We start from the raw sequence: 12,416 nt of genomic DNA, 5'->3' as shown, positions 1-12,416 counted from the left end.
TGAAGCATCACATCCTCCCCCTTCCTGTCTCCTTTGCTCTAGAATATTACCAGATGGTCATCATTCCTTCTGGAGCCCGGAGTATTCGCATCTATGAAATGAACGTATCTACCTCCTACATTTCTGTGCGAAATGCACTCAAAAAATACTACCTGAATGGACACTGGACAGTGGACTGGCCCGGCCGGTACAAGTTTTCAGGAACTGCCTTCTACTACAGACGGTCCTACAGGGAGCCCGAGAGCTTAACCTCCCCTGGGCCAACCAACGAAACATTGATCGTGGAGGTAGATTCCAGCCTCTTGGTCTCAGGGCTTGGATTTGGGGTCTTAGGGTGTTTTTGTAGGTTCAAGGCTACTGGAAAAATATTACATCCACACAAAATTGTTTGCAATTAGATAGTGTCTCAGAAACAAAATTAATCAATACATAGACTAAATGGGCCAGTGGACTTGTTTTGATCGCCTTTCATTTCTAGGTGTGTGATGAGATTTGTAATTAGGCACATCATGCAGTCCCAATTTTTGCATCTTGATCAGTTGATTTTGACAAAAATCTGCTTCTCTCCTGTAAGCTCTGTGGCTCTGAGAAGCAGCCACTGTGGGTGGCTCTGTGTGTGCCTGTTTGGGTGGGACCAGCATTCCGCCAAGTTTTGTGGAAATGGGAGTGAGATGAGAACCCACCACCTGGGCCCAGTGCCTGGCAGGGGACTGCACACTTACCCCCTATGCAAGCCCCTCTGTGCTCTATCCCAGATGGCAGAGGCTCACGACATACAAATGGGCATCTTCTAACAATGTAATTTGTCCTCATGGGACTGGGCAGGTGGTGGCAATAGGCAGTGGACATGCTAATTCCCTACTTTTTTTGTATTTCTGTGCACACTTAAAGAAAAGACTGGTTCAAAAGTTGCCCCCTCAGCCTACACCTATGGGTGCAGGTGTGAACCATCCACAGGCCCTCCACCTGCTCTGCAGGCCTGGCAGCCCCATCCCGGTGTCCTTGCATCTTCCTGGGAGACACCCCATCTCCACACGTCCCACTGCCATCACCCCTCCTGACCCGGAGCTGCTTCCTCTGCCCCTTTATAAACATGTTCACTGAATTTCTGCCTTGGTTATTTCTCTCCCCCCATCTCAGGCTTTTAGCTTTAATACCCATGAGGAAAGAGAGATCGGTCAGGATTGAAGGTAGTTGAGGCTTGTTGGGAAGCTGTTACCTATGCAAGAGGCTCAGGATGTCAGGCAGCAGAGCGGCTCAATGGTTGTACATTGAGGCCACCTGTCCAGGGCTCATACCTGTCCAACTAGACTCGAGCTGTGTTGTCAGGGAGGGAACTGTGGGGCCAGGGAGTTTAGGGAAGCTCTAGTGACTTCATCCACTGGAACCTCTCATCAGGGACCAGTAAGACTCCAAACTTCAGAGATGGGATTTCTATTAACAGGCTAATGGTGAGGTTTCCAGAAAAGCCTCTCACCCAGGTCAAGGGATCGATACCTTTATGAAGGAAAAAGTAATTGGTCCATGTGGTCGAGTTTCCAGCTAGGAGATGAAGAGTCCAAATGCAATTCCATTTGCTGAGCATTGCTCACAGGTGTGCCCAAGCTGAGAGATCTTTACTAGTAAGATGCTTTTCTCCTGGAGCCATAGAGTACATGCCAGTAGGCAAAAGTCCTCTGCATCCCACCACAGGAGGAAGTACTCAGAGTTAGCCTTCATCCTGCATGGATGCAATCCATTCACCTGTTCTTGGTGGTTTGGAACTCACTAGGAATTGTGAAGGTGCTTTTTAGGTATCATTTTCTGATTTTCTCAGATGGAGAGCATTGGTGGGGCTCCCACGGTAACACGGAGGGAAAGAACCAAATGTTCTTGTTAGGTGGTAAAAGCTGTGGAAGAAACACTAAATGTAAGGCCAAGGAGTCAAATGTCTATATATTTTATAGATGTGCTTGTGTCTAGTTTAATTCCTGTTTAGAAAGTTAATGTAAATTTTGGAGGATGGACAGTGTTTATTACTGTAATCATCTTCTGATGGATATGTCTGGTGTTTCAAGTAGTTTAAAACAAATTACCTTCTATTTATTGGTTCTAATTTAACTCATTTTCTTTTTCCCTATCTTTTTTTATAGCTTCTGTTTCAGGGAAGGAACCCGGGCATTGCCTGGGAATACTCTGCGCCACGGGTGTGGGGTGAGAAGAAGCTCAGCACACAGCCCAGCTACACGTGGGCCACCATCCGCTCCGAGTGCTCCGTCTCATGTGGAGGGGGTAGGTCACTTCCCATGGCTGTCCTGGTGATAGGCACAGAGGTGTCGGGTGCCTTAGGGCCATGGAGCACACTGCCCTGGTCCTCATCACACTGCCCTGGTCCTCATCACACTGCCCTGGTCCTCATCACTCTGCCCTGGTCCTCATCACACTTCCCTGGTCCTCATCACTGTGCCCTTGTCCTCATCACGCTGCCCTCATCCTCATCACTCTGCCCTCATCCTCATGGCGCTGCCCTGGTCCTCATCACTCTGCCCTGGTCCTCATTACACTGCCCTCGTCCTCATGACGCTGCCCTGGTCCTCATCACACTGCCCTCATCCTCATCACACTGCCCTGGTCCTCATCACTCTGCCCTCATCCTCATGACGCTGCCCTGGTCCTTATCACGCTGCCCTCATCCTCATCACTATGCCCTGGTCCTTATCACGCTGCCCTGGTCCTCATCACGCTGCCCTGGTCCTCATCACTCTGCCCTGGTCCTCATCACTCTGCCCTCATCCTCATGACGCTGCCCTGGTCCTTATCACGCTGCCCTCATCCTCATCACTATGCCCTGGTCCTTATCACGCTGCCCTGGTCCTCATCACGCTGCCCTGGTCCTCATCACTCTATCCTGGTCCTCATCACGCTGCCCTGGTCCTCATCACTCTGCCCTTGTCCTCATCACGCTGCCCTGGTCCTCATCACACTGCCCTGGTCCTCATCACTCTGCCCTCATCCTCATCACGCTGCCCTCATCCTCATCACTCTACCCTGGTCCTCATCATTCTGCCCTGGTCCTCATCACTCTGCCCTCATCCTCATCACGCTGCCCTCATCCTCATCACTATGCCCTGGTCCTTATCACGCTGCCCTGGTCCTCATCACACTGCCCTCACCCTCATCACTCTACCCTGGTCCTCATCACTCTGCCCTGGTCCTCATCACTCTGCCCTGGTCCTCATCACGCTGCCCTGGTCCTCATCCTGGTCCTCATCACGCTGCCCTGGTCCTCATCACTCTGCCCTTGTCCTCATCACTCTGCCCTGGTCCTCATCACACTGCCCTGGTCCTCATCACACTGCCCTCGTCCTCATCATGTCCTGATTAGGATTCCAAGGCTTCTGCCTGAGGGAGGTACTAACCTTTCTAGAGGCAGAGTAGAGAGCAGTGCTGCTGAGTGTTGCTTGAAGACTTGAGCTATTTTCTCTAATTCAGCTATGTCAGCGTGTGCCCTTAAGGTTTAGTGAATTAGTTTCTGCTTTTCATCTAATTTAAGATTTTTGAAAGGGTAATTTTATTTGAGACTCTTAAAATGAAATTCACTCAAATTATTATACATTTCATGTTTATGATGAGAAATAGAAACTTGTATGGAAACTATAGTGATACAGAGTGAGGTTTTTATCAAATGGTCTTGTTCAAATGATTTACTGGAAAAAATTTTGCTGTAAAGTCATATACTTAAATTCACTCAGAAAGTGTAAGAATTTTATGAAAGTTGCTGTGAAAATGATAAGAAACAACATGTTGAAAGAAGAATTTCACATGATAGATGGGTTTATCATCTTAATACCATAAGAATTTTAAGCCCATGATTAATTGATAAAGCTAGTTCACTAGAGGGACATTTTTAGCTTGGAGCCAGTATGCACTATCTGGTAAAGGGTGGAGAATAAATACGTGCAAACTTAGAAACAAAATATTAAGTTCTATCTGATTTTTAAAAAACAGACAAGTTTCCATTCGGACAAATGGATTTCAGCTTTGTGCATTCCAGTTTTTAATAATTAAGTAATTAATCCAGAGAATACTATATATTTAAGTATAATGGTACACAAATGAGAACAGTACAAATTTAGAATATAATAAATAAATAAGGAAAAAATAAAAGTAAACTCATGCCTTCTTGATAGTTGCTCTAAATAAATGAGATGAAGAAAATATAGGAAAACTGAATGATTAACCAAAAAATAAGTCCGAAAAGTTAACACTAGATACTTAATATATATTAATTCTTCTCATTATAAACTAAGAATAAAATATTTGTCATATTTAAATTCTGACATTAAGAGCTTTCTAAGGTGAAATAGAATCCCTTTCTGTACAGCAGGCTAGCAGCAAATGGCTCTAAAGGCAACTAGAGAAAAATGGGATGTCCTACACTGGTGATGGACCCACAAGAGCTACCGTTTTGATTCAGAAAAAAAGTAGAACAGAACCATACTTGTGGGCATCTCTGTGTGTGACCTGGGAAAGTTAACCTACTTATTCACCTTCCCTCTTTCTTATAACCATCCCCTACGACTCTCTTGCCCATATTGGGTATGCTTGATTTCATCTGCCCCTTTTTAGGATTATCCAACAGTGTTTGATTAAAATAATTATTAAATCAGAAAGCCTTCTATTTGTGTAAGGACACTATGATTTTCATGTGGTGAAAAGAGTGTAATGAATCACGTGGCAGCATCTGTAAAGATGTCTGGTCCATGAGAGTATTTCATTAGGACAGTTTCCCTCACATCTTCCCTTTGAGAAGCAGGCATGCAGAAGGACACTCAGTTTCCTCAGCACCAGCCAAATTACCCATCTCAATAGCCTGAAAAACACCGAGTGGATGATCAGCGTACTAGCAAATCTCCTAATTTCATCTAAGGACTAATTTTTACATTGAGGTTTCTAGAGGAAATCAACCCAAAACCCATTCCCTAATCATTTGCCTAAAGAAATGTGTTATAGAGTCAGCAAATGGTTGTTTGTTTTTAATTTTGATGGAAAATTCATGGAAAATCAAGGTTTCTCAATGCAACAGCAAGAAGGACTGTGGGATACCCATCCTTTATCACCTTGTGTAGGCTGCAGCTCTTCCATTCAGTCCTCCGGTGGTAATGCCCATGCCATACCGCTCCCAAGACTCAGCACCTAATCAAAGCATCCCCTCCCAGGCCACATGTGAGCACTTGTGAAATCCCATGGGCTTGAATTGAAGTGGACCCTTCCATATTTTCCTAAAAGAACAAAAGCACAACCTCACCCTCCCTTCTCTCTCTCTTTCCTCTCTTGTGTCCCCAGGGATTATCTTACTTTCTGTACAAACAGGAGGAAAATTAGAAACACATCACTGTAGTTAACTGAGGACCTGCTATGTCTTGTCACTTACATGGCTTTGTGGAAACCCTCAACAGGACTTAAAAGTTGAAAGAGTCCATGGAGGCTAGAGGCAGCCAAATCGGGTTCAGGTCTTGGCTTCATTTTATCTGCATGTTTTATATTTTGAAGATTTCCACTTGCATAGACCTCCCAATAACCTGGATTTGGAACCTTTGAAGCATCTTTTACTTAGCTATCTTCTTGTAACCTTAATATCTACAAGGGGGTCTTTAAAGGAACCAGTTAGGGAATTAATGAACTGGGAGAAAGTACCTGGGAAATCCCCACCTCTTGTTTCATTCCAGAAACATTACCTGGCATCAGTAAAGGAAGGATAATCCCATTTCCTTATCTGTTCTAATGGGTCTGTCTCTCTATAGAAAATAAGATTTCCTGACAGTGCCTCTCATCTTCTTTTCTGACAGCTTCCTCTGCTCTTTTTTTTCCCTTTCCACTCACTTTTATGACATAACCATGGGATTTCATTTCAGTTATCCTGCTTAGTCGAGCCTTGACCGGACTCTCATTGGGGCATTGGTGATGTGCAAGGACTCATACAATGAGATGCTAAACCAAGAGCATTTGGGGGGATAGGAACCAGCTTAGCCGATTATGTCCTACTCTAAGATAAGGGCTTTTAGACATGGTGATGACTTCACCAGACTCTTGTTGACAGTGTAAAGGCATCAGCAATTTCTCAAAATTACATATGCTGCAATTTTTAAAAATCTACTTCTGTGATTTAATCAGCTCAATGCATTTCAAATAGTAACGGATTTCAAACCTCTGATTTACTTCCTCATGAAAAGGCTTATTCAGACGTGGCTTATAGTTATGTTTAATTTATCTGATATGCATCATGCAATGTCTGGGGATTATCATCTTTCAAATGGAACTATTCATCTGGTTCACAATTAGAGCTCCTCAGACAAATCTTAAAACTGGCTTGTAAATCAGGCTCTTTCATACTTTCCCAGTAATGTTCTCTTCACCATCTACAGATATTCCTAGGGCTTAAACTTTAATTAGCTTAGTGGTTAGGTTTAGAAAATGGAATAAAAAGTAAAAATAAAATGGAATAAAATTAAGTATTAGCAACCTTGCCCTTGTTTTGTTGATATGAAACCATTCAGTCATTCATTCACTGTTCAGTCAGCAAACATTTGTGGGTGTCAATCTGAACCTCAAACTTCTTTAAGCCACATGGGGAAAACGTAGAGACCTTTGCTAATTCTGTTTCTGAAGTGGATGATGAAACACCAATGTAATTTTTACTTTATATGAAAGTCTTTAGTGACTTATTAGCATTAAGACTAATTGAAACATGGTACCTCTGTGCAGCTCAATCAAGGCGTTGAGTACTTACATTCTTCCTTAAGTGTGCAAGGCACCACACTGAGTTCTGAGTCTATAATGAGGAATCATACAGGCTGGCCCTGTCCTTCAAAACATGCAATCTGGAGGGAGGAATTACCGCACACCCATACATAACATGCAAGATTATAAACTGTCGTATGTCGGCATTCATGAAAACTCAGAGAGGACCCCAGAAACATGGCACAGAGAGTGCTGGGTTAGCTGCATTTTGAGTATCTGTTGTAGTCAGAGGTGGAGAGCTGAGATGGCGTTTGAGCATCAGTCATTCATATTACTCATCTCACTGGCTACAAATCATGTCTTTTTCACAGGAACTACTTCAAATTAGATGTCCCCCATCCTTACATTCAAAACGTCCTTACCTATTTTGAATGTTAGAGTAAATGTGCATTTTACTTTTTTAAACTTGACCTAAAGGCTTGGGCTTCTCCTTCTAGGTCTCAGAGATCAACTGAAATGATTCTGGCTTTTTCCTCCCTGCCTTGGGTCACCTTTGAGCCAAGTTCATAGAACCACTTCTCTGTCTTTATCCAAGGCCTGGATAAATTACAAAACACATCCCCACTTTAGCCCTCTTACCCCCCAGAAAAGCAGAGGAGAGGAAAACAAGTTCATGCCCTGGAGAGGGACCAAATTCCTCAGGAGGCCTTTGCAATGTCCACCCCATCCATTTCTTCAAGAGCCCCCAAAGGTTCAGGGTAATATGAAGAAGTCCATCTCGTCCACTCTTCCTGGGGAGCAGGAACCCTTCCCTGTGCCCAGAGCCCCACAGTCCTGCACACACACCCTCACTGGGGGCATTGGGACCCATCCTAGGCCCAGCCCCTCTCAGGCTCCTGTGGTGGTCACGTGGTCACGGATGGATTCCCCCTCCACCATCCTCCTGCAGGGGGAGGGAGGCGCACATGTGGGTTTCAAGTCCTGCTGCCCCCTTCTCATTAACCAAACTTGGAACCTTAAAGACGGGTAACACCTGCCTATAGCAAAATGAAGGGCATGTCCTGCTGTCATTTCAGACAGGTCAGTGTGGTCAGGAAAATCAGATATTGGGCCAGCTTCGTGTTAAGCAGAACAGGCACAAGGATGTCACGGGCCATCCATAAATGGCCATCATCACCACCCTCCAAGCTCTGGTGCCCGTTAGGGTGACATCATTCCAGGAAAGCTGTCACTTAAGCACACCTGAGTATCATTTAGACTCTAGCAGCAGCTCCCAGGAGTTCACCCTCTCTGCTTTCCTGGAGTTATCTTCCTTCTTCCACCGTCAAGGTCCTTCAATGTGCAGGCATTCATGTCTGTACTATATCTAGCACTTACCACAGAGATGATGCATGCTTCTCGAGAAAACACATGCTTCGTTTATGGAATATTTTCCAGTTTTCTGTGTAGTTTTGCTTAAATGATGGGTTTCTTTTCCTTTATAAAAAAGAAATGATAAGGATTTTGTCAACAGCTGGAACTCATTCTATTGTTAGAATTACTGAAAACTTAGATATTCTTTTAGACTGAATACTCCTCGTCCAGATATTTTGGCAAAATGTGAAGATTTTAAAATGATTTCCAAAGATCTGGCAAGAGCTGGTTTCTGTAAAAAGATAAAGGTAGAGCTTCATCACATTTCTCGTTAAACTCACCACCTTCCATGGCTAGGGCTCAGTTTTGGGCTTTCCCCAGTTAAAGGATTATTCTCTTTTTAAATGTATTTTTCAAATTTTATACTCTTGTTCTCTCTTATCTATTAACATGGATCATTTTAGAATATTGGTCAGCTTGATTCTAACATTCCTGTGGACCATGAGATTTTTCTTTCTGACAGATAGTTGAGAGATTGGAAGCACAGTTGAGAAATTGCTTTACAGATGTGCCCCCAGTCAGAGAAATGATACTTGTGTCTCCGTAAACATTCAGCCAGGTGGCTGAGGAGACCCCCCACCCACATGAAACTCGTCTGAAAACATAATTATCTAAAATCTAGTGTAAAAATAGAGCCCAGAAACCCTAAATACCACTGGGCATATGGCTGTCTATATATTTATTTTCCCAGAATATTCAGATGTTTGAAAACAAAGAAAGAAACATTTAAATTCGCCTTTAGAGTTACTATTGTTTACATGGGGAAAGTAATTTTAAATTAAAACCTCGAGCATCCCTACCACCTACAAACAGAGTTGACCTCCAAAATTCCTCATCTCTTGGTGCTTTGCTGAACTTTTAGGTTCGTGACCATTTCAATGTGGGATAAAGCAGAGTGTCTAGTGTCCCCAGGCTAAATCCCTGTGAAAATCTTGTCTTTTGGAAAATGCTGTGACTTGATCTGAGATGCAGAGCCAGGAGTGTTTTCCGGCATCCTCATATCCATAGGCAACTAACTCCCAACCAATGCAGGCCTGCATTGATGCCTGAGGGTATTCACCCTGGGATGGTGGGTGCCGGTGTGTGCCATCTCCTCTTTGATGTCTGAATGTCTCTAAGGACCCCTTCAATTAAGAGAATATGCAGTTGAGCCTGGCCATTTTTACTTTAGTATTCCAGAATTTGGGCATCACTGGTCCATCCCGTAGGCACCTGGCATGTAATGTTTCATCCATTCACCTATTCCTGTCCATGTGAGAGGGAATGCCTGCAGCCTGAGAAGCCCGGCCTGCAGGCTCCCAGCCTGTGCCTAGGAAGGACGCCGACCAACAACCTGCCTTGGCTTTACTTCTTCATTCTCGATTTGACTTAATCTCGGGGAAAATGTGCAGAGACATCGGATGCAATTCTCCTTTTAAAAATGCAGAAATGGAGGTAAACGGCTATAGTATGACTGAAAGGATATTTTTTTCTATAGGCTCCCAGGTCAGTCTCTGCAGAAACCCCAGGATCTGGGCACGCTGCATGGAAGTGAAAAAGTGTCCTGCAGAGGAAAGAATTTGTATTATGCATCCTCACATCTCATCATTCCTACATGCTATTGTGTTGAGGGATGACTGGATTTTTTTTTCCCCTTTCTTTGGTTTTGATTTTTTTCTGCACTGGTTTCAATTTTATAAGCTTTCTCAATGTTTTAAACTTTTCTTGGGTCTGAGGAAGTGCTTTTTGTAGGTTCAGTGTTCCCTGCGCCTCTGGTGTTCCTTTGCTGTGCTCTGCTCACCAATGGTCAGCTCCAGGAGGCCCTCAGGCAGCAAGCCATTGTCCTCACCACCCCAAAATAGCACCACCCTCAACTTTCCTGTCTGGATATTTGTCTTCATGGGTGACATGTGTACATGTCACTGCATTCTCTCTGTGGTTTAGATTCTGTGACCGTGATGGGATGGTCTAGGGTGCTGGTTGGTTGGTGATGTTTGCTGTTTGTTATTAGCTGTTATGTGCTCAGGATCCAGCACATCCCAGGCATCAAGTATATACTTGTTGAATGAACAAATGCAAGATCTCAACCGCTTTTCCATTTATAAATATGCGAAGGCCACAGATGGAAATGGTGATGCAGGATCAGCCCGCTGTCACTCCTCCATGGTGGCTTCCCCAGGGCTGCCCCTCAGGCTTCTCATCCTTCTGCTCCTGGATGTAAAGAAGGGAGCATACCTGAAAGTGAATTGAAATTCCCTAGAATTCAAATTCCCTTGCTTCTAGCCTTCTACTCAGCTCCCAGTGAAATAGAATTTAAGAAATTGTCCTCCAGTATCTGAAGAGTTCTGAAACAGAATCTATTATGAATCTCTTTCTTTCTCAAACAGGAATCAAACAAGAGCTTAAAATTTCTACACGTGCATGTCACATTGGATAGAAAGGTCAGGCCAGCAGATGACCTGTCATGCCAAGGCCAGAACGTGCAATGTGGGGTTTTGGCCAGACTGTCAGGGATCGAGTCCTGGCCCAGGCTCTTTAAAACTCGTGAGCTCCTTAAGCCTTTTATGCCTTAGCAAGCCCATCTATAAAGTGAGGATAATAATGTAATCACCCGTATAGGGTTCCTTTAAGGATTAGAGGAGAGAATACCTGTAAAGCTCTAACACTTAGTCTGGCCAAGTACATGTCAGCTTCTATTCTTTATCATTAGTGTTATAGCTTTGCTTATGAAATTGGACTGTTTAGGTTACTAAACTCTTAAAGCAAGAGGGAATTACACAATGATACTAGTCACGTGGCCCCAGGCAGGGGAGATGAACTCATTCCTCCCTATTTTGGACTGTGCTGCTGTCTTCAAGGTCCTGTGTACTTTTGCACACTGGTGTGTTCAGGCATGTGTGGTGGACACACACACTTGGAGAGGGGCCTGTGTGTCTCTGTGTGCCCACGGGGTGTGCAAGCTGGTAGCTGCCACAGTGAGTGGACAAAGCATGGCCTGCCCTTTTCCTACCAGGATGGGACAATGGCCAGTGGGCAGGACTTTGGGGCAGCTCAGGAGGAGGAGTGGGGCGAAGGGTACAGGAAGTACATCCTGGAAGCTGCAGTTTCCAGCATAACAGATGAGTTCACTCTATTATGCAGCATTTAAAGGAGATGGAGAGAAATGGTCCTGTGAAACGCTTTCTGATTCCCCAGCCTCATGGTTGGAGCATGCCCTTCTTGGGAGGACTCAGGTCGCCACGCAGAGTTCAGTCCAGCACATGGTGTGAAAAGGCAGCATGTGGTCCTGTCCACAGGGGCAGCCCTGACCTTGCAGAGCCCTCGGCCCCCCACTGAATGCCCCAGACTGTTAGGCCACTGGTTCTGAAACCTGTCCTGTGGAGCTCCTATTTTCCCTTTCTCCACCCAGTATGCTATCTTAGCATCTGACCTTGACACCATGCCAGCCTGTAACCTTATCAGACTCACGAACTGAGAACTTTAGGTCCAGGTAAATGCTGAACCCAAGATCTTGAGTGTACAGAGTGTATGCATATTGTGAGCGAAAGTCTCTGATTAAGGACCTAAGAAAAGCCCTTTGAAACAAAGGCATAGACGTTGCACACAAACATGAGGGCTGTTTCTTTGGCTTAATCTTTAGTTCACCATTTTTCCTTCAAGTGAGGTTATGGGATGGTTGAAATATAGGTAAGCACAATGTAATGAATAGACAACAGAAAAGCAGGAGTTTGAGAGAGATTTCAGAGGCAACTCATAAGGGAGAAATGATCTGATAAGAACCATACAGAAATTAAGAAACAAAATCAGGAATATGAAAAAAGAAATGCAGATGTTCTTGGCCACGACTGTGGGTTCAGATTTTCAGATTCTCAAGTGAAGCAAAGACCTTCTATTCCCATGGAATTTTCTGCAGCCCTGGATAAACTGTGAAAAATGGTTTCTCAAAGCATAACCAAAACCTTTACAAGCAGCCTGGCCATGTGATACCTGGAATTCTCCCTAAGAGTTCAAGTGTAAGAGTCTGGGCACAGCCCAAGGAGCAGAGCCCTGATGTGGAGTCTGCCTTCCACTCCGCCCTCTACTGAGGAGGGAATGTGAACAGACCCAGAACCCTTCCTTCTTCTTTAGTGCCTGGGTGGGTGTGTGCTTTATGGGGCCCCTGATGTGCTTCCCAGTTTGACTTTCTGTGTCAATCAACAATTACCACGTGGATCAAAACAGAAACCAGAATGTCAGCGTCCCCTGCTCCCAGCTCCTCCCTCCCTGGTGCATCTCTTAGGCTTTTGTTGCTGAGCTTTCTGGGG

At 44.5% G+C, this 12,416-nt stretch overlaps 1 protein-coding gene across 1 annotated transcript in view; it reads left to right on the top strand.

Annotated features, from left to right (window-relative positions):
• The window catches only part of ADAMTS16 (ADAM metallopeptidase with thrombospondin type 1 motif 16), a 156,178-nt gene that overhangs the window by 84,936 nt on the left and 58,826 nt on the right, over positions 1-12,416 (top strand). The window contains exons 16-17 of the mRNA XM_007451658.1: positions 43-287; positions 2,133-2,271. Of these exons, the coding sequence (XP_007451720.1) occupies positions 43-287; positions 2,133-2,271 (384 nt within the window). The remainder of the gene's footprint in view (positions 1-42; positions 288-2,132; positions 2,272-12,416) is intronic.

The sequence above is a fragment of the Lipotes vexillifer genome, unplaced genomic scaffold, assembly GCF_000442215.2.
Source record: "Lipotes vexillifer unplaced genomic scaffold, Lipotes_vexillifer_v1.1 scaffold1463, whole genome shotgun sequence".
Taxonomy (NCBI): Eukaryota; Metazoa; Chordata; class Mammalia; order Artiodactyla; family Lipotidae; genus Lipotes; species Lipotes vexillifer.
Note: the sequence above shows the minus strand (reverse complement) of the source record. Positions and strands in the feature narration are given on the sequence as shown.